The sequence below is a fragment of the Scardinius erythrophthalmus genome, assembly GCF_964197995.2.
Source record: "Scardinius erythrophthalmus genome assembly, chromosome: 22".
Classification (NCBI taxonomy): domain Eukaryota; kingdom Metazoa; phylum Chordata; class Actinopteri; order Cypriniformes; family Leuciscidae; genus Scardinius; species Scardinius erythrophthalmus.
The window spans coordinates 20023003-20044362 of record NC_138242.1 but is presented as its reverse complement, the minus strand read 5'-3'; the positions used below and the strand labels follow the sequence as shown (position 1 = coordinate 20044362).

General features: G+C 39.4%; 1 protein-coding gene across 1 annotated transcript in view; it reads right to left on the bottom strand.

The window, feature by feature from the left end:
* The window catches only part of prex2 (phosphatidylinositol-3,4,5-trisphosphate-dependent Rac exchange factor 2), a 152081-nt gene that overhangs the window by 61846 nt on the left and 68875 nt on the right, over positions 1-21360 (bottom strand). Inside the window, exons 16-25 of the mRNA XM_081353151.1 lie at positions 17812-17954; positions 17348-17440; positions 13290-13438; positions 12956-13041; positions 7851-7987; positions 6030-6147; positions 5092-5276; positions 2416-2577; positions 659-878; positions 358-565 (exon numbers count right to left, since the gene is read on the bottom strand). Coding sequence (XP_081209277.1) covers positions 358-565; positions 659-878; positions 2416-2577; positions 5092-5276; positions 6030-6147; positions 7851-7987; positions 12956-13041; positions 13290-13438; positions 17348-17440; positions 17812-17954 — 1501 coding nt within the window. The remainder of the gene's footprint in view (positions 1-357; positions 566-658; positions 879-2415; positions 2578-5091; positions 5277-6029; positions 6148-7850; positions 7988-12955; positions 13042-13289; positions 13439-17347; positions 17441-17811; positions 17955-21360) is intronic.

Here is a 21360-nt window from a genome sequence, read left to right as displayed (position 1 = left end):
CTGTCCTGCAGCAAAACATGAGAGCAGTTGCTGACTGAGTGCGACCTGGACGCATCAGTGAATGGTGAGATATTTTTCTAAATAAAATGATCCTGCCAGAAGAATTGCGTGATGCTTGATTATGTCTTGTTCTGTATGTATCATCTCAGTGAGCTTTTGTGAGGGTTTACGGGTTTACACATGCGCTGTGAGGTGAATTTAACATTTTCCAACGGTTCAGTGTGGATGAGAAACTTTTGGAAAATGCAAATGTTGTACAAGGCTAAACCAACACCCCTGATGATGATTTATCAGATAGGCCATATATTAAACATGTTCATATGACAAAACAGATATTACCAAATAAAAACGCCATACTCATGAATCTGGGCGGCGTAGCACTCCATCTCTTTGACGACAGTGGTGAGTTTGGTCAGAAGCTTGTGGTAGGCGTCCAGAATGAGCAGGTCATCTTCTCGTAGCAGGAATCGCAGACCGTGACCTTCAGCTCTGCTCAGACTGTGTCCAGATGGAGCAGCCATGCTGGTGATACTATGCTGGACGTAAACCATGGGGTTCAGCTTACCTGAAAGCACAAACCAAATCTAATAGACATGAACTCATTGCTCCCTAGCAGTCTCTAGTTGTACATTCAATTTAGGAATATATTTTCACTCACCCTGCTCTGAATTGCGGCCTCCTTTCTCCAGAGTATTTTTCCTGTTGTCCAGCTGGACTCCGAAGGCACTTCCAAGGGAAGTAGTGGTCTTGGGATAAGACACCTCCATTACGTTGATGTGACAGTTGGTGGGGCAGAAGTCACTGCTGTGTAGAGGAGAAACCTTAGACTTCGCCTGCTTGAATGTGGGCCAGGCCCGGTTCTTCAAAACCCGTGAAAACTGAGGGGCAGAGACGGATTAGTGTAAGAAACAGTTTATGAACAAGAGCTTATTGGCTTTTATCTAAATCATCTAAACCAGTACTAAAAAAAAATATGTCCAACCAGTCAGGCTTCAATAAGGGCTAGCCACAGGATATCACTGGATTGAGTCTGGTAAGCTAAATTGCAGTTAAGTACTAAAGTACAGTATGGCTCAGCACTTTCCCATCATGCCCTGGTCCAGTTTAATCTTCAGATCTATAAAGTGTACAAAAGCTCAATCTATACAAAACAGACTATAAATACACCAGCCCACCAATCACCTACGCATCCGGCAATGGATGTTCCTGTTCGACAGATAGTATATTAAACTGTGCTGGGAGAAAAAACTTAAACCAGTCTAAGGTGGTTTAAGTCAACAGGCTGGTTCTGAAATCATGAACAACTAGAAAAAATAATTTAAAATCATAAGTAATAAAACACAGAATGACGTCCATCGACATCGGCCACACATAATGCTAGCCTGACAAGCCAGACCCACATCAAGATGTTGGGTCTGGGAACACACCATTGGCAGGGCTAAATCCGAGGAGCGGGATAAACGGTTGTCTTTCAAATTCCCTCAGCAATAGGATAGCGATACTGCAAAATCAAATTTGCTGCCGCTAGGGTGCATCAAGATTTCTAGGCTAACATAATGCCCTACTTGTAGAAAATCTATCAATCAGGGGTAATTTATTTACAAAGCAAAATTGCTTGTTAATGGTTCCACACTGCACCTGAAATTACATCCATTAAACTTGCATTTAAAGTTACGGTTTCAGGCACAGGAGCATGTAATTAAATCATCTGACAAGACCTCAATGTTCCCCTTGAGCAGGGTTTTGAACCTCGCCTTTTTCCAACAATGACATAACAATTGTATGGCTGTGGTCGGGTATGGCTGCACTCACTGACTACACTGGATGGGTTACAGCTGCACTGGACACATAGCCTCCCTTCAGACCTGACTTCCCACATTCCTGAATAACTTTGACAAACAGGGAGCTTCCGTGTCCGGGGTTCGGACCCTGCCAGACCTCTCACAGGGCCCTACTGAGAACGCAGCAGAAGGGAAATTATGCAACGGGACGGGATGTTCAGAGCTATTTATAGCCGGTGAAGCAACGGCTAATTAATCCAGTGCTGAGTGGGATGTTGAATCAGATCACAGGGAAAAACAAGGGAAACGGGCAGATGCTTGCAGACATATTTTCCTTTTCTTGCTCCAAATAAAAGCAGCTGATGGAAATTAAAAATGACATTTTGCACAATCCAGTTTCCCTTGGTACTGGTGGACTCGCATATTTCATCAATCAAGGCCAGCTGGTGTTAAAAAGGACAGGGTGGGGCGGTTTCCTGTTCTGTAACTTAAATAGAAGTGCTACAAGTCAAATGAAGTTTTCTTAGCTGCAGCCTTCTAAAGGCCACCAACCAAAGAAACGTATCAAGACATTCAAAATAAGTTTTCGTGCACAGAGTTAGATCCAGTCTGATTTCAAACAATTGGTGCTGACCTTCCTGTAATTGGTGATTCTTCGATTGATATGCTCCAGTCTCTCGCCGCACATTGCACTGAATCTGGTCTGCAGGTCCTCTGGGATGAGCTCCGTGCTGGAGCTCAGTCGACTGCAGGTCTGCACTAACTGCTCATCGTTCCTGGCCAAGGCCTCTAAAATCTGACAAACCACACAAAGAAAGACATAGAGCTTTGGTCATAAAACAGATGTGCTTTCCACCATTCATTTGTAAGTAATGAAGATGAAGTGAGCAAATCTGCTGTAGGTCAAGTGGGTTAGAAACACTGCACGCATTTCCCAAAACAGATACACAGAATTGAGTTGTTTCCTTGTGATTATTGCAGGGACATGCTGCATCTAACCCTTATTGTATTAATACTTGTATGACTGTAAAAACTTTACACTAAAACAAGAGTAGATGTCCTGTGTCACATTATAGGAGCCTTTTTTAAAGGTTAAGACCATTTAACACGGTGCACAGTAACTATGAGTTCCCAGTTCATTTTCAATGAGAAGGAAGCAGCTTTTGCGTATATTTATTTATTTTCTAAATATTTTTTGTCATGTATCATTGAAAAATCAGGTGTGATTTTATTCACAATCAATCAATTAATCACATCTAATACATATACAAACTATATACAAACTTTTATGACTAATCGATTTGACCGCACTAATTGTATTATATTATAATTTCTGAATGTTTGTCATTTTATTGGTTTAATTATGAATTAACATTTTTATGGAGAAAATATAATTTGAAATTCTTATATTATATTCATTAAATAATAATAATATATATATATGCAATAAATTTTATATTTATATTTAATTAATTTATTTTATTTAATGAATGAAAATGAAATATATTTAATATAATTTTAATAATATAATATATTATAATATAATATAGTAACCCTTGATACTCAATTACCACTTCTACCACTGTCTATGCAACAAAGTGTAAAAGTATATAGAGCAATAAAAAATAAAACCAAAGTACACCACCAATTAGAGTGAACATTTACACACACACACACACACACTTGTAGAAGTATTTTATCAAAAGGAGAAGACTCTGCCTGCGAGACTGTGGAGGAGACAAGAAATTTAAGAGCACGCTGAGACCATAACAACTGCATGTAATCTGCCGAATATTAAAATTCATCTGAAGAAAGTTTTCCCAGAGGAAGTGCAGACCTACTCAAGCAGATGTTTGTAATAAGGCAGAAATTGCAGGCAGTTAATGGGATTAAAAACAAAAGAGTCTATAATATGTAGAACATGTCAATACATCAGAGTCCCATTAGGTGCGTTTCTGAGATCTCACTGTCAAGCTGTGATGCCCCTACCGCTGAATGCAGAACAGTCTGGCTGGACAGCTGTTAGTTCATTAACGCAGATTGTAAATCTCAGAAATAAATTTTTAGGGAAAGTAAATATGGCGTTCATTCATAAACAAGCATGATATTCAGACCAGCTGAGATCACACAGGATGCTGCATGCAATGCAAAAGATATTCAAGCAAACGTTAATGATCAACATAACAGTTTCTCTTTATCTCGCTCTCCCTTGCTGACGCAAACACAGAGAGATGTGGGCACTGCACATGAAACTTGTAACTCTTTCAAAACTTGGAGAACGACTGAATACAAAAACATCTGACAGCAACAATCAAGATTTCTGTGATAATAAACTGCACAATACTTGATTGCCAATAAATAAAGAAAAAGCACAACATCACATGTATATCGTTCAAAAGTTTAGAATCCTGAATTTTTTTTTATCTGGTTTCCACAAAAATATTAAGCAGCACAGTTGTTGTCAACATTAACAATAATATAAAATGCTTCCAATTCAGCATATTAAAATGATTTTTGAAGGATCATGTGACACTGAAGACTAGAGTAATAGCTTTGTCATCAAACACAAAAAGATATTATTTAGTTATTTTAAATTGTTATAATATGAATATGTATTTTTGGGCTGCATTTATTTGGTCGAAAATACACATTCATATTATTCCTAAGTTTGGGTCGGTAAGATTTTTTAATGTTTTTGAAAGTGAATGTATTGTTACATTAAACTATTTAAATATTTTAAAATGGTAATTAACAAGAGTTTAAAATAGAGCTATATATTGTGATGTAATATTGCTCAGTGCGTCATTGTTTTCCAGTAAACGTGTTCATGAATTTCTAGAAATCATAGAGTTACATTACAGCTTTTTTTAAGGAAATTTCATTTAATGAAAAAATATTTTTGTATTAATAGCTCTGACAATCATAAACATTGCTGAATGAAAATGCCAATGAAAATGCTGGCAGAGTGAGTTAAAAATAGCAGAAATATCGTTTTGTAAGAACAATAGTTCCAAGCGACTTCCTTAGTTTCCTCACAGCGGCAAGCTCTGTGATTTAAAGTGTTTATCCTTTTATTCCGCAGCAGGGGGTCGTAAAGACCATTTTTTATTTGTCACACACACTTGGTTTAATATACTCTGCTGTCAGCTTCTATCAGTGGCTGTGTGTTATGTGTGAACTGTGAAGAGGCCCTCACAAATGTACAAGACACTCCCTGTCGTCTCATCTGATTCTGTATGAATTAATTCACTGGTGCTCTACAGCAGAGATAATGGCTGGTGTGTGTCTGTGGGAACTCATGTGACTCTACCTTGGCCGTGAGGCTGAAAAAGCCTTTTGGTTCCACCATTTTCTCCAAGACGTGACACTTCATCCCGGCCGTACTGTCATACTCGTACATGACGCCGTACTCCAGATACACGTTATCCACCGTCAGGCTAACGTGATCTTTTTTTCCATCTATTATGGCGATGGTGTTGAACTTGTCCATGACTTCTGTTGAACACACGCACCAGTTGTTTCAATGTTACCAGTCTGAGCTATGGAAGCTTGTTTCCGCCACAGAATAAAAAAAAAAAAGTGAAGTGCGACTTTTATCTCACAATTCAGAATTTTTTTCGCAATTGCGTGTTATAAAGACAGAATTGATTGATGTAAAGTCAGAATATAAACTTTTCTCAGAATTGCATGTTTATATCTCGCAATTCTGACTTCATAACACGCAATTGGGAGATATAAAGTCAGAATTGCGAGATATAAACTTGCAATTGCGAGAAAAAAAGGTTTGAAATCTGAAATCTTGAAATCTGAATTTCAAGTTAATTTCTCGCAATTGCGAGCTTGTATCTCGCAATTCTGAATTTATAACATGCAATTCTGACTTTATATCTCAAAAATTTTGAGAAAAAAAGTCACAGTTATCTTTTATAAAGTTTTATTCTGTGGCGGAAACAAGCTTCCATACTGAGCAGATCAAAACAGATTAAAGTTAATAATACAAGGCAAATCTTTAGATGGCTGGAGCTCATCTAGAGGCCATCAATCTATTTCCTGTTAGGCAACAAAATAATAAATCACAAATACAAATGAGTTGCTTCCATGTCCTGTGAATGTTGCATGAGGCTACTGAAGTGAGACTTGTAAAGTTAGTGTCTACGAGGACGAAGAAAAAGACTAATTATCACGGATAGTGTGGGAGGATGAAAGAGTGTGTACAGTAAGTGTTTGGACTGGTGTGTGTAATAGCACCTTCAACTTTACACTCAAACACATCTCCGTTCTCCCCTGCGGCGGGCTTCTGATTGGTTCTCTGGTGGTCTTCTTGTGCGCTCTCGCTGTTGTTATACACCCATTTAATGGAGTCTTGCTGCAATAAGGAACAACAAAACAACCTTTTCAGACTCGCTTTCAGAACAAGGATTGCAAGTTGATTACACACTCCCATAGGACACAAAAACCACAAAGCTTAAACCTCTTCTTTTTTTCCTCCTAGATATCAACGAGGCTGGATGTAAAGCAAAAAAAGAAGATTCCTCTAAGAAAAATACCCTGGTAATCTACCATGTTTCTCCTTGAGTTTCAGTAAAGATTTCAACAATGTCACAAACATTGATACCAATATAATACCAAAGTCTACAATCAAATATCAGAGATTTAAACATTTCTCAGCAAACAAAATTATCTTAGCAATGCTATCCAGATTTTATAGTTCTAAACACTTACTTTGTCAAAAAAATGTTTTGCCAACTTGTGTCTATTTTTATTTCAGAAAAAAAAATATTAATACTTAAATTAAATATAACTGAGACTTATTTAAGTTATGAAAAATCAACCTCTGAGCAATGACTTTTCTTCCTACGGTTGTTTTTTTGTTTTTTAATTGTTACAAGCATTATCATGCTCTAATTGAGGGCCTCAGGTTTGTGATTTTACTGAATGTGAACATGGCTTCCCATTAAGGCTGATATATTACAAGAGAAATCAAAGAACGAACTGGTGTGATGTAATTTCAGACAAAATCAGGCCAAAATGAAACGAGTTTGAAACAAGTTCAAAACAGCCTGCCGAAGCAAACTTTCAACAAAAGTTAACTGCAGCTGAAAACACCTTTGAACTACCATTCAATCTAACCTCGAACTACTCTGCATTCATTAAAATGTAAATCTTCTCCCGTTCTCCGGTTCATTTCTTTCATTGAGGTCAGACATGAGTAAATACATGAACACACTGGAGAGCTGCTTTAGTGGAAACTGAAGTTGTAATTCTAATTTCTAAGTTGAAAGCAATACTGACACTGATTTTTCATGTTTAATACTGTAAAGCTGTTTTCTTTAAAGCAATCTATTGTATAAAGTGCTATATGAATAAATGTGACTTGACTTTACTGGAATTCAGAATTGCAGAGCTGGTGCAAACATATCCACGTCGCTATGATCATATGCTTTGTCAACTGCTGTTTTCTCATGGCTGTGATTTTAATTGTGTGGTTACTTTGTTATTGAGAAGAAAGCGAGCAGCGCATTTAACTTTGTTCTGCAAATCTTTGCAGCCGAAATCCAGTCATTTCAATGGGAAAAAGAACTTCACTGGGAGTATATCGCAGCCTTTATGCATTTAACAGTCTAAAGCACATCCACCACACATCCTCTACTGTCAATGTCTCTCCCCAAAATTTCCCTCTGCTGTTTTAACCAACTGAGATGCAAGACTCCTCTTGATGGTGGGCCGCAAATCCCTGCTTAGTAGGAGGGTGGGCAACCCCCCGCTTTCTTCCAGCCAGCGTGCCAACCACACCGTCCTACTTCAGTCTGTGCCAAGACTGTCCTTTATTACCCTTCAACACAGGCCTGCCTGGCCCATTCCTTAACCCATATTCCGCACACCCCCATCCAGTTTCCTAGCCGCCTTCTACCCCGCAAAAGGAGCATTACTGCTATTATTGCTGGACCATGACCCAGACCGGATCACAAAGTTCAACAATTTTGCTATGCACTTTGTTTTGCTTTCTAGATATTTAAGGATCAGGAATAGTGCACTTATGGAGGGGCTGAGGGATGCTTGCACTCTCACCTGTGTGGGTCGTCGGAACTTCCTGCAGGCCGTGACGTGGGCGATGACACTGGCATGGCTTTCTTTGCTCACATTGATACCATTCACTTTAATGATGCACTGTCCTGGGTGAAGGCCTGCAACTGCCGCAACGGTGCCTTTTGAGAAACAGGAAGAGAGGTAACAGTTGTTTTAAAAGGTAGACAACTTAATTGTGTAGTCTGCTAAAGCCGGGTGCACACTGTGCAATTTATAATAGTCCTTTACGATTGTTGCTTGTCAGACTGTACGAACATGATAATCGCTATAAGCCATGTCACACTGTAGGATATCAGTTGTCATTAATGTAAGACTGTACGACAGTCAAGACGCGTTAAAAATGGACGCACGAAAGAAAACCTGTCCGGACTCCGGAGTTTTACATCTTCAATCAATAACACTTTCGGTGATGTGAGCTGCATTACACACGGGATTGAAAAGGTGGCTACAAAGAAATCCCACATGACAAGCTCATGGCTTGTCTTGAAAAACGAAGACAATTTGACGGTCGTCGTAGGAGAGGTCACACTGCAGGACTGTGAGTAAAATCTTCTGACACTACCAGAATTTCGCAAAATTTGATCACAACGGTCATTAATCGGCATGTCAAACTAACGATCAAAGAATTTTAGCCTAGGATCAGATAAATCTTTTAGGATTTGCTAAATTTGTCTCAGACGACCAAATCTTGGCCAAAATTGCACCCAGCTTAAGATATCTAATTCTAAAGATAAAATAGCATAATCCCAGAAGTATTTTTCTGCTAACGAGACTAGTGCCATTAGCTTAGCAACATGCTAACTACAGACTATCCCCTGCAGAGTGCTATTTGTTTACAATTTTACTTCGTATCTGTGTGTGCTATGTATTATGTTAACTACAGTTTCTAATGCCATTAGAACTAATGCCAACTAATGCCATTAGTTTAACAACATGCTAACTTAATTGGCAACATGTAGGCTAAACTATAGTGAGTGTTCAATGTGTTATTTGTGTGCTCATTTACTTCAAGTACTTCAAGACCATCAAGCCATTAGCTTAGCAAAATGCTAACTTTCCAACGTGCTATTTGTGTGACATTGAGTGGTTGCCCATGTTAAGCATCTCAAACTGATCACTTAATGATAAGGTTGTATGTTTTGGAACAGAGCCATGTTTTTGAGTGTGCATACAAAAATGAGGAATGGAGAATCACAAATCTTCTAAAACCAGACATCCCAAGTCTCCCGGAAGTTCCGGGAGTCTCCCGCATATTGATAGCGGCTCCCTGATACCCGCAAATGAGTTAAAATCTCCCGGAATCTAGAGCGAGCGAGCGAGCCAGAGCGCGCGTGCACAGCAGAGAGGGAGAGGGAGCGAGAGACCTTGCGTGTGTGCGTGTGTGCGCACGTAAGATAGAGAGCATCTGATTGGCCTGTTTCGGTAAATCAACCAATCAATTGTCAGTGTGGGCGGGTTTTATCGCTTCTCCCGAACTGAATTAATCAGTTCAGTGTATCTAGAAACAGGAGCGCCATGGCAACGGGAGAGTGCCACAAAAAAACATGCAAAAAACAAAAGTATAAGATACATTTTACGGCAGACTACATGAAAGTGTACCCCTGTCTTATAAGAGTAAAACATAATGATAGTCTTGCACGCTGTAAAGTTTGTAACAGTGACTTCAGCATTGCCCATGGCGGGTTAAATGATTGTAAAAGACATGTTGAGGTGAGTTCAACAAGTTTCATTTCATTCATGTGCATATTAGCCTATTCCTTAGACCTGTTTAAAGCTGCAATGGAATATAAATAAAAGCAGTTTACATGAATAGTATAAGCAGCTTATAAATAGTAAAAGTAATCTACAAATTGTAACATTATGAACAAATAAATGCATAGGCCTATAGCCTATAGAAATTATGTATTATGCTTTTATATATTTTAGGGACAACAACTCTGTGGTGAAATGTCATATCCTTGTCCTCCTTCCATTTTTTTTTTGTGGGGGGGGGGGGGGGGTACCTCCCTGAAATGAACTTTTGCAGGTTGGGATGTCTGTAAAACACACAATCTCATTTTTACAAAAAGACCCATAAATAACCACTAAATCTATGCATAAGCAGAGCATGAATAATGGACAAGATTTTCTCTGTGGTTACTCTTCTTTTAAAGTTCACATCCAAATGCTAGTCAAGCACATCACATAAACAGTTTGACCCCAAGGTTAAGATCCACAGACAGATCCACTTGGCAAGGGCGCCACTTTCTGCATTACGGCAGGTGGTACTGTAAACTAAAATTAATGTGACTCTAGTTAGTTTTCAGAAAAGCAAAACACATCAGTAAAATCAGGAGCTGTTTATCTGTAGATGATGTGTGGTTCCTATAAAAGTTGTCTGAAGGCCAGGCCGACATTTAAAGTTTAACAGGAGAGACTAAATATTCATTGATTGTTTGCATAATATCCTAAACAAACACAGAGCTTATACTGAATATCTCTTTCTGTATTAAAAGTGCATGCCTCAGTAAAAGGCCCCTGTTCCTCTAATCACATTTCACGGTCTGAAGTCTTTACGCTGCATTTTTTTTTTTCTGAGTAAATGCTCTCTCCCTCCTGTAGCCAGTGAAACTCAGGCAAAAGCAATTTTTAAGAACAAGCAAGCACATTAGGCAGGGTAATAATTATCATAACTCCCCGCTGAGCTTATGAACAGCAATCACTTGAAGGAGCAGCCGACCTTCTAAATGTGGGAGGAGAAACTCAAATCCTTATGGTACTACCTGCTGAAAAAAGTTGCTTAGGCTAGCATAAATGTCTATACCTTCCACGATTTATGCTAGTCAGTGCTGTTGCCTTTCAAAGGAAATCGCACTGCATCTGAGAATTCAACGCTGTGGGAACGACTCTGTATGATTGCGCTGTGAAGCACGTGTAAAATAGTCCAATGGTGTGACGGAACATCATAGTTTCCTGGTCATGACCTTACCCGCCTGTGAAGCATATCCAAACTAAACAGCGCTAGCTTCTGTGTCTTCAACAAGAACTCTCTGTGAAATTGTGTGTCTTATTTGGTGTTGTCTGTCTCTTTCATATTGTTAAATATATATATACTGTATATGTAAAGAGTGTATTATGGCAAGCAAACAACAAATTGTGTGTTCCTGCCCTCGCTACATCACTGGTGGGGATATACTGTGCAAGTTTGTTTGGGAGAGGAGAATGCCCTGTCAGCTCTTGATGGAGCCGACTGTGTGCATTGTGAACAGCTTCCGCGACAGCTTTCTTTGTGGAGGGCGCCCAGATTCGTGTTTCTCGCGGCTCTGGTCCCGCTGCTGCTAAGCCAGAGAGACGATTCAGGTCATGGGGTTCGCAAATGGATCTAGCAGAGTGGTTAGAGACGGGCACTGCCTTTTCTCTACCCTCACCTGCTGGATTCAGTGCATTATCTCAGGGTCTGGAAGCACGGTCTGCGGTTTCTTCCACCCCGAGTGAGGCACCGGTGCTGCAGTTACCCAGCTCTGAGGAGTTGGATATTGTTAGCATCGATGCAGGAGATGTTGAGGACTCGCCACCTGACATTCCTGGTTGTGACTCGTGCTGAGGCCAGGTTAAATATAGACTGCCAGGAAGCAGGCCGTTCATCCCAAAAGCAAGCTGGACGAATGCTTCCTGCCCTCACAATCGCAACCTCCTTGTCGGGGCCTGTAGTTTTTCACACCGAGGTTTCGAGATTGTGGAGGACACCAGTATCTTATTGAGTCTTCAGCTCTCAGACTTCCAACTATTCCTCCATCCTGGGACTGACATGGTTATGGGGCGATGCCTAAGATGGAAGTGACGCTAGCTAACTATCTCTCCCCTGAGTCTGCATATGACTTACCCACCAAGCCAGTCAGAACAACTTCGGCTTTGGTGGGTAAAGCTTATTCGGCGGCATGCCTGCACACTATGACGATCTTATAGGCATGCCAGGCTGACCTGCTAAGAGACCTTGAGGAGGACGGTTAACAAGTTAACAAGGGAAGTTAACAAGACTTCAAACACATGGCATTTCTCTAAACCCTCACCTTTCAAAGACATGTCAGCCATCAAAATAGCCTTTCTGGCTAAACTGGTTCACTAATGATGTCTTGCAGATTAAGTTAGTTAAAACTTGTGGTCAACTGATATGTGTTGTTTTGATGCCTGATGCTGATATCTAGAGAGCATGGTGGCCGGTGGCAGATATATACAGATATATACAGATATATGACATCACACTATATTTATGATATGACAGTATTTAATTTAAAGACAGTGAATAACAAATGCATAATTTCTTTTAATTAAATGTATATTTATTTTAGATAATATTTACTCTAATTAGGAATAATTTGAAAATTAATCAATTTGAAAGTTATTTCAATGTTATTTGACATTTATTACAAAAAGTTATTTGAACTTGATTAAAAAATCTTTAGATAGGAACTCTCTAAACAACAGTGCAATTAATAATCTGGTAAGTTTGTGCACACTGGGAATCATATTTTTTTCCGAATAAAGAACATGTTCTCAGCACTGTCAAAAGAAATGCCCTGCATATGAGCAGCTGATGCCGATAACTGAAAAATTATAAATATTGGCTGAAATAATGGCTTTAGCAATATGTCAGTTTTCCACCAGAATTAGTCAGACTTCAAACCCTTATGGTCTCTCACCCCTAAAATAATCAAATAAATTGGATTAATCCAGAATTTGGATTTGCACAAATCATGCAATGATCTTGTGTTGAATGTTCTTCTATCTCTTGTTCTCTTCAGGAGTGACAGTGTAAGCTGCATTGGTTTTCCTTTTTCATTCATCTCTCACCATGTTTGATAAAAATGCACCTCAGATACAGTAGGAAGTGAGACGGGTCTTTCTATTTATATATCGATGTGTGTGTGTGTGTGTGTGTGTGTGTGTGTATGTGTGTGTGATGCAGTTTCCAGTCTGGCTCAAGTCCAGTCCTGTACCTACAGCTCCAGCTGTGATCCAGCTGAGGTTCAAAAACACAGAAGGATAAAGGGCATAAGTAAGTTCCTGTAGCCCAGCCCAGTTTTTCCTTTCTCTCTGTTCGCTCTTACCTCTGCCAACCGCATGCACCACAGATGGGCCGAATCCTCGGATCTGAAAGCCCAATCCGTCTGCAGAGTCTAGGATCTTCACAGTTCTGTGGAGCAGATATACACACAGACATCAATTCGGCTGCTAAAAACGTCACATTTTCCAACCACTGCTCCACGTGTGTTGTGTATTCTGATTTGCAGTTAAATATCAAGCTGATATTAATCAATAAAAGGATGTTTATCTGGCAGTCTTCTTTTTTTAATTTATATCAGGCTTTATAGCCTGTATGGCAACATAGTTCAGGTGTTATGAAGTCTTTAGATCAGAGGAGTCGAGAGGTTTTCCACTCACTCTCTGGGTTTGGTGCTGACCAGTACTCTGAGTGGACCTTTGCTGTGGAAGCACTGCTTTAGGAAGTTTTCCACCTCCTGGAAAGGTCTCAAGAAGACCAGGTCCCCATTAATGGCAAAGATCTTTTTCCCCACTTCTAGACCAGCCATCTGCAAAAGAGACACACAGGAACAAGCTCTTAACCTAGATAATTTCACAATTTAGACCTAGATTTCACTTCTTATCACATTGGATGAAGTTGATGTGATGAACTATACCTGTGTTAATCAACTACATACATCCACTAAAATAATCCTAACACCAGTTGCTTAAAAGTAATTAAAAAAAAAGGTTAAATAAGAGACTTTTGTTCTGAGAAATCAGAACAATACTGTTTCTGAGCAACGTGTCTTTCATATCTATCTATTTAAATTAGGGCTGTCAATCGATTAAAAAATGTAATCGCGATTAATCGCATGATTGTCATGAGTTAACTCGCGATTAATCGCAATTTTTTTATTTGTTCTAAATGTACCTTAAATTAATACTTTTCAAGTTTGTTATACTCTAATCAACATGGGCATGGATAAATATGGATGCTTTATGCAAATGTATGTTTATTATTGAAACCATAGTCAACATAGAGCATGAAGACGAGACATGTTTCAAAGGTCATAGATGTTTTTCAAAGAACTTGCTCATGTCTATTAGACACATATAGAAAGAACAAAGAAATACCAGGTTCCCATTACTTCTCTTTCTTTGCACTGAGCAATTCACTAACACAAACATGTTTAGATTTTTGCATGACAGGGCAGCTCTTCTGAAAATGCTAAATGTACATTTACTATTTATTATTACATTAGTGTGTCTCTCTCTATGCCCATTTTGATGAAGCTAAATTCTCAATAAAACTGTTTTCATTGGTATATTTTACTGTTTCTGTTGTCAAACAACGGAATGAATATGAAATAGTGACTGAAACGCGACCCATTAAGACATAACCAGCTCTCAGCGCGCGCGCGAGAGAGAGAGAGAGAGAGAGAGAGAGAGAGAGAGAGAGAGAGAGAGAGAGAGAGAGAGAGAGAGAGAGAGAGAGAGAGAGAGAGAGAGAGAGAGAGGGTGAGCGCGTGCTGGGAGAGCAGTACCGACCGGCGGTACCGGTAGATTCTCAGAAACTAAATATGGATTGGGCGCTTTTTTGAAGGGAAAAAATCGCTAAAGGGGTCTGCAGTGTCGCTAAGTTGGCAACACTGTGTATCTCCATTTCTCCAACTAGGGGTTGGGCCACGGGTCAAACAGAAAATACGCGCTGCGTTAATCGCGCGTTAAAAAAAATAGTGCCGTTAATATGATTTTGGTTAACGCGTTATTAACGCGCTAACTTTGACAGCCCTAATTTAAATATAATATCTAATTAAATATTCATACATTTTTAGGTTTCAGGGTTAATCTATATATCTTCTGTGTGATTTGATGGATGAATACATAGATTTAAATTTCATTTCACAGGTGCACGGTTCAATCCTTTCATCAATACGTGCAACTTCCTACTCTGAGCTCTCAAGTGGATGTAATCCATTCATTCTGTGCTTCACTGAATGGATTGGACACGTCTATTGACCGCTATAAATATAACCATTCTCCTCCAACAATAAAATGCACAGTCCTCTGTTTCCGGCTCATGTTTTTCCTCTCCATTGAGAAAAATGGTTGGGCAGCTTTTCTTATTTTTCGTTGCTTTCTCCTTCCTTTTTTCATTCACTTTCCTCTATTATACCTCTCTACCCCCCCCCCTCCCTCTCTGCCACTGTCTCTTTATCTGTTACAAACCTTTTTTGCTATTTTTACGAGACAGCTTTTCATCTATGTAAGTGCACAGCTGGATTTTATTTCCTTTTTAATTTTTTCACTCTGCTCTTCATTGGAAACATACAGAGCAGATCCACATGCAATGCAGCATTGATCCCATACTGTGACGCACAAGTTACTTCAGGTCTGGGTAGCATTACTCTCCCTATGTCAAAACTGAGAAGTTCACTTCACCACATTTACCAGAGTTTGATCTAACAGATCAAACATATTAAAGCACTAAAAGGGAACCTCAAAAATGGCATGATTTGATTTCTATTTCTGTTATAAGCCTACAAAGGCACACATCAAAATGCTAATTACCACAAATTAAGTTCAAATAAAGAGTGCTAATTGTGAAGGTTTAGGGATTCAATTGATGTTTAAATGCCTAATTGGTCAGATCGAGCAACACCTACAGTACACTGTTAAAAATAAAGGTTCTTTATTGGCATTGATGGTTCAATTGAGAGCCTTTAACATCAATGGAATCGTTCCATTGCACAAAAGGTTCTTTATAGTGGAAAATGATTATTTAGATTATTACAATGTTCTTCACACTAAAAAAATGGTTCTTTTAAGATCTCTGAAAGGTTTTTTGGGCCACCAAACATGGTTCTTCAGTGGCATCAAAAGCATATTTTGGAACTTTTATTTTTAAGAGTGTAAGATGAGCTTGACAACAGGGGTGTACATTTTCCCATTAAAACCCCTCCTCACTGTTGTTTATTTTATTTTTATTTATTTTGTTCAAATTTTACTATGCTTAGATTTGATGTGAATATAAAGGCTAGGCTTCTCACATGTATTTCTGAGTAGAAATGCTGAAGGCAAAACTGGTGGGTCATGACCTACACAATGGGCCGCAGGTCTAGTCTGATAGGGTTACGGACAGCAGAGAAAAACTATGCTATATATAACAAAATAACAAAATGCATATGAATCAAGCTTAGCTATGAAAGCCAAATGAATAGGCTTTTCAACCTGTAAAGATAGGAGAAAACACTTCTTATATGCAAACATGGACTATGCCAACAGTTTGCATGACATGCCATTATCAAAACTGGAAAATTTAATGGTCACTTTTATCATTCAGCGTGTAGCATACTAAGCATTAACTAAGCATTATGCTTAACTAAGCATTCAATTAAGTCAATAATTATTTACAAAATGGATTGTTCTGGAGCTCAATTATGATTGGCTTTACTAAAGAACTACATTTCTTGGCAAAATAATTATTATTTGTTATCCACAAGTCCTTAACTGTTGCTGTGTGTTTATTTTATAAAACTTTGCCAGATATATTTTGAATGTATGAAGCTGTGGATTACAATGATTTTAGAACAGCTAAACCCTAGTTTATTGGGGCTTCATGCTGTATTGTATCATTTTCAGAACATTTTCCTTTTTCCTTTTGTATGATAAAAATATTTGGTCACCTCTTATTATCCAAAGTAAAATCTGGCTCTTGAAGAAAAGCAATTGAAAACCACAGTGAGCGTGTTTGCCTGTTATGCTTAATAAGCAGACAATGCATGTGGTCATGTATCCACGTAAACCAGTTTTCCTTTATCGGAGTAAGATAATAAACAGCTTAAGAATTAACCAATTGACACAACAAGATTTTTGGCCCTTACCCCGATTTCACCTGGCTTGTATAACCTGCGTTCTCTTGTCTTATTGAAGTGTGCATGTGTGATAGGTAACAGGAAAGCACACTTGCATTATTTACACTGCATATTTAAGTGCTACCATATCGTGTATAGGGGAGGAAGAAATATATCGCCAAATCCAAATCTTTCTTGACCCAAGAAAATGTGTTCTCATCTTGTGTAGCTGAAGTAGAAGTGGTACAGTCAAAACACTGCTTATTTATTCAACATCACATCTCACATAACCAACGGAATGATTAATATTTAATAAATCACTACCGGGGAATGACCAGATTTTTTAATAAAGTCTTGTCAACTTCAATTATGTTGCTGGGTTATTGGTTTGCATGTAAACTATGACAATGGGTTAATTCAATAAGCTGACTTTGGGAGTTTTCAGCATATCACAGGGGTGTCCAGTCCTGCTCATGCAGGACCACTGTCCAGCAGAGTTCAGCTTCAACCCCAAATAAACACACCTAAATCAGCTAATCAAGCTCTTGTCAAAACGGGCTCAGTGATCTTATGACCCATGTCTGTTTTTTAAAATCACCCACACAAAGGTAACACACGCACCTCAGCATGGGAACCTTTCTCCACTGATTTGACGATGGGTACTCTGTTTCGATCTTCTAGCCTGAAGCCATAACCTCCTTCACTTGGCTTTATCTGAAATTAGAGTAGACATTTCACAGTTATCATGACCTAAGTGTTTGATTTTGTTGTGTCATGCATGCAGTAATATTTTATTACGATTCATGCTTTGGAGGCGCTCCTAGAATGTGAATTTCAGTCTGTCGTGGGCCTAGACTGTCAAACCAGTTGACTTCATGTTTAAATGTAATTAGAGACTGGTTTAGAACAGTCAAGCATAATTACTGGTGAAGACTCTCGAGTCAGAGCTGGCCCGAGTTCAGACCCCCCGTACGTGGCGAAGCAGAAAAGCCCCATGCGAGTGGATGAAAACCACATGGGCTCACGCCAACATGCGCTATTGTAAGTGGCATCAGCTGTAGGCGATTACAGACGACATCTCTCACCATCAGCGACTTGGCGATGACATTCTCCACTATTTTTAGATCATGTTTTATTGGCTTGTGTTTGGTGTTGGAACCTTCCATCTCCTCATCGGCGAAGAAGCGGAACAGAAGAGGTTCATCCTTAAATTCGCTTTTTTCCAAAACTGCGAAAAGACAAAAGCAAGGTGTTTTAGAACAAATAATACCTGATGCACATTCAGTAGTGCTAAATGTAACCTGCATAGCTGACATGAAATACTTTTGGGATATTGACATGTCCTGTGGTGTCACAACTATATACACTCACCTAAAAGATTATTAGGAACACCTGTTCAATTTCTCATTAATGCAATTATCTAATCAACCAATCACATGGCAGTTGCTTCAATGCATTTAGGGGTGTGGTCCTGGTCAAGAAATCTCCTGAACTCCAAACTGAATGTCAGAATGGGAAAGAAAGGTGATTTAAGCAATTTTGAGCGTGGCATGGTTGTTGGTGCCAGACGGGCCGGTCTGAGTATTTCACAATCTGCTCAGTTACTGAGATTTTCATACACAACCATTTCTAGGGTTTACAAAGAATGGTGTGAAAAGGGAAAAACATCCCGTATGCGGCAGTCCTGTGGGCGAAAATGCCTTGTTGATGCTAGAGGTCAGAGGAGAATGGGCCGACTGATTCAAGCTGATAGAAGAGCAACTTTGACTGTAATAACCACTCGTTACAACCGAGGTATGCAGCAAAGCATTTGTGAAGCCACAACACGCACAACCTTGAGGCGGATGGGCTACAACAGCAGAAGACCCCACCGGGTACCACTCATCTCCACTACAAATAGGAAAAAGAGGCTACAATTTGCACGAGCTCACCAAAATTGGACAGTTGAAGACTGGAAAAATGTTGCCTGGTCTGATGAGTCTCGATTTCTGTTGAGACATTTAGATCGTAGAGTCAGAATTTGGCGTAAACAAAATGAGAACATGGATCCATCATGCCTTGTTACCACTGTGCAGGCTGGTGGTGGTGGTGTAATGGTGTGGGGGATGTTTTCTTGGCACACTTTAGGCCCCTTAGTGCCAATTGGGCATTGTTTAAATGCCATGGCCTACCTGAGCATTGTTTCTGACCATGTCCATCCCTTTATGACCACCATTTACCCATCCTCTGATGGCTACTTCCAGCAGGATAATGCACCCTGTCACAAAGCTCGAATCATTTCAAATTGATTTCTTGAACATGACAATGAGTTCACTGTACTAAAATGGCCCCCACAGTCACCAGATCTCAACCAAATAGAGCATCTTTGGGATGTGGTGGAACGGGACCTTCGTGCCCTGGATGTGCATCCCACAAATCTCCATCAACTGCAAGATGCTATCCAATCAATATGGGCCAACATTTCTAAAGAATGCTTTCAGCACCTTGTTGAATCAATGCCACTTAGAATTAAGGCAGTTCTGAAGGCAAAAGGGGGTCAAACACAGTATTAATATGGTGTTCCTAATAATCCTTTAGGTGAGTGTATATACTATGTTATATTATATTTGATTAACCTTACATTACTGCTATTTTATAACTACTCAATTTCATTTCACTTCAGCATCTTGTTTAAAGTTGTCCTATAACTGATTCAGCAAAAAGCAACATTATAGCAACTTCTTTGTTGTTGTGAGGATCAAATTGATGTGTAAATTGAATTTGTGTACTACACAGAAGAGAGCAACACATAATGTACTGGAATGACAAGAGCTGTACAGAGAGATTCAGAGGGAAAGCCTTTTCTTTGGAAAGTGGTTCCCGTGAAAAGGAACAGGCCAGGATTTCAATCTGTCACCAGGGCAACATGGGCTCTAAACAATCCCTTCACTTTTGTAGTAAAAATACCCCCAACGAGAAAAAGAGGTCCAGTGTTCTCCACGCTTCTATTGGCAAGATTAGATAACTCTGAATTAGCTTTAGTGTTCACAACCAAGTGAACCAGCTTAAATGGATGAATGCCATGATCACATTCAAAGCCAAAAAATGAAAGTGCCAGTCTAGTTATTGCGTTCCATAAATTTGTTGGTAGTTGGCCACGTATGAAACTGAATTGCAGGCTGTAAGGAACAGCCCATGTTAGACTATAAATGAGTCACACAAGCATGATGTGGACTTTGGCATCAAGTGCCCTGAAAATGAGACCCGAATCCTGCAAACAAACAGTTGCCATGACAACAAGCCAGTCAAACATGTATTGTGGAGAAGGTCAAGGCTGTTGTCAAGAGAGAGAATGTGCAGAATCCAGTTATGCCTGGCTCACACTACAGGTGTTTTAAAATCCTAACCGATTTTGAAATCTGGTTGAAGCACACACTTAAGGAGAATCTTTGCAGATTTTCTTCACCCAAATCTTAAACATGCTCACACTACAAGGTTTGAAAATCGCGGTGCACCACACACTACAAAATGTTATTAAGATTATCGTGCCAGAGGAAGCGCCTCACGTGATCTCACGCAGCAGATCTGAAGTGTAAAAGCATGGAAACATATGGGATATGCATTGCCATGAGACACACACACACATGCACGCACATACACACGCACAGAGACTTTGAACCTACCGGTACTTTGAGTTAAGAGCTTAGATCGGGCCCAAAAAAATCAAGCCCGACCCCTACCCGAGCCCATGCACGTTGTGTCCGAGCCCGGCCCGGCCCAACACAACACATTAACATAACTGTAATTATGAGCCCGAGCCCGATTTAAACCCGACCATTTTTTTAATACGTGGGCCAGGGGCGGTGCGAGATATTTTTTTAACGCAGGTGCTGAGGGGGTGCTAGATATATAGCATATAAATACTATTGCAAAAATTGTCCACTTAATATTTAATATTCAATCATTTTAATTGTCACAATTAAAGTAGCCTATTCATTTTATTAAATTGACCAAGCACAACATTCAGCATTCAATCAAATATTGATTAAAGATTTATTATTATTAGGCTAATAATGTTAACATAATATACTATCGTTATTTCGACATAATATGTGTGCGTGCAACAAGCTAGATGTGCATTTTTAAATCCGGTGACGCGTGCATTGATTTTGAAATCCATTTCGTTTTAACACGCTTTTTAGTTTCGGTTTCATTACTGAACATATAACGTTACTCGCCTTTGTGCCTGCTGACCACAGCGTAACACTTATTTATTTAGCAATAAATAAATGGAGATAAAAACGCATATCGAGTTGAGTCATTCAAAATTATCTCAAGGGAAATTCCTTCAGCACGACAGCCCTGCTGTCTTGACAGCACTGACGTAATCACAATCTTGCTCATCCCGATAAATATCAAACATGTTTGATATGATCGGGGCGAGCCCGATTTGTGTGAGAGCAGATCGGGAGGGGCAAGATTCGATCTGTGAACGCCTCACATTACCAGATAATCTGCGCCGAACATCGGAACCGATCGAGGTCCTCGACAAGATTTTTTCTCAGATTCTCGGGAGGGGTAAATCGGGCATAAATCGGCCTAAAACTCCTGTAGTGTGAGCCAGGCATTAGAGGAAAAGTTTTGCAATGTGAATT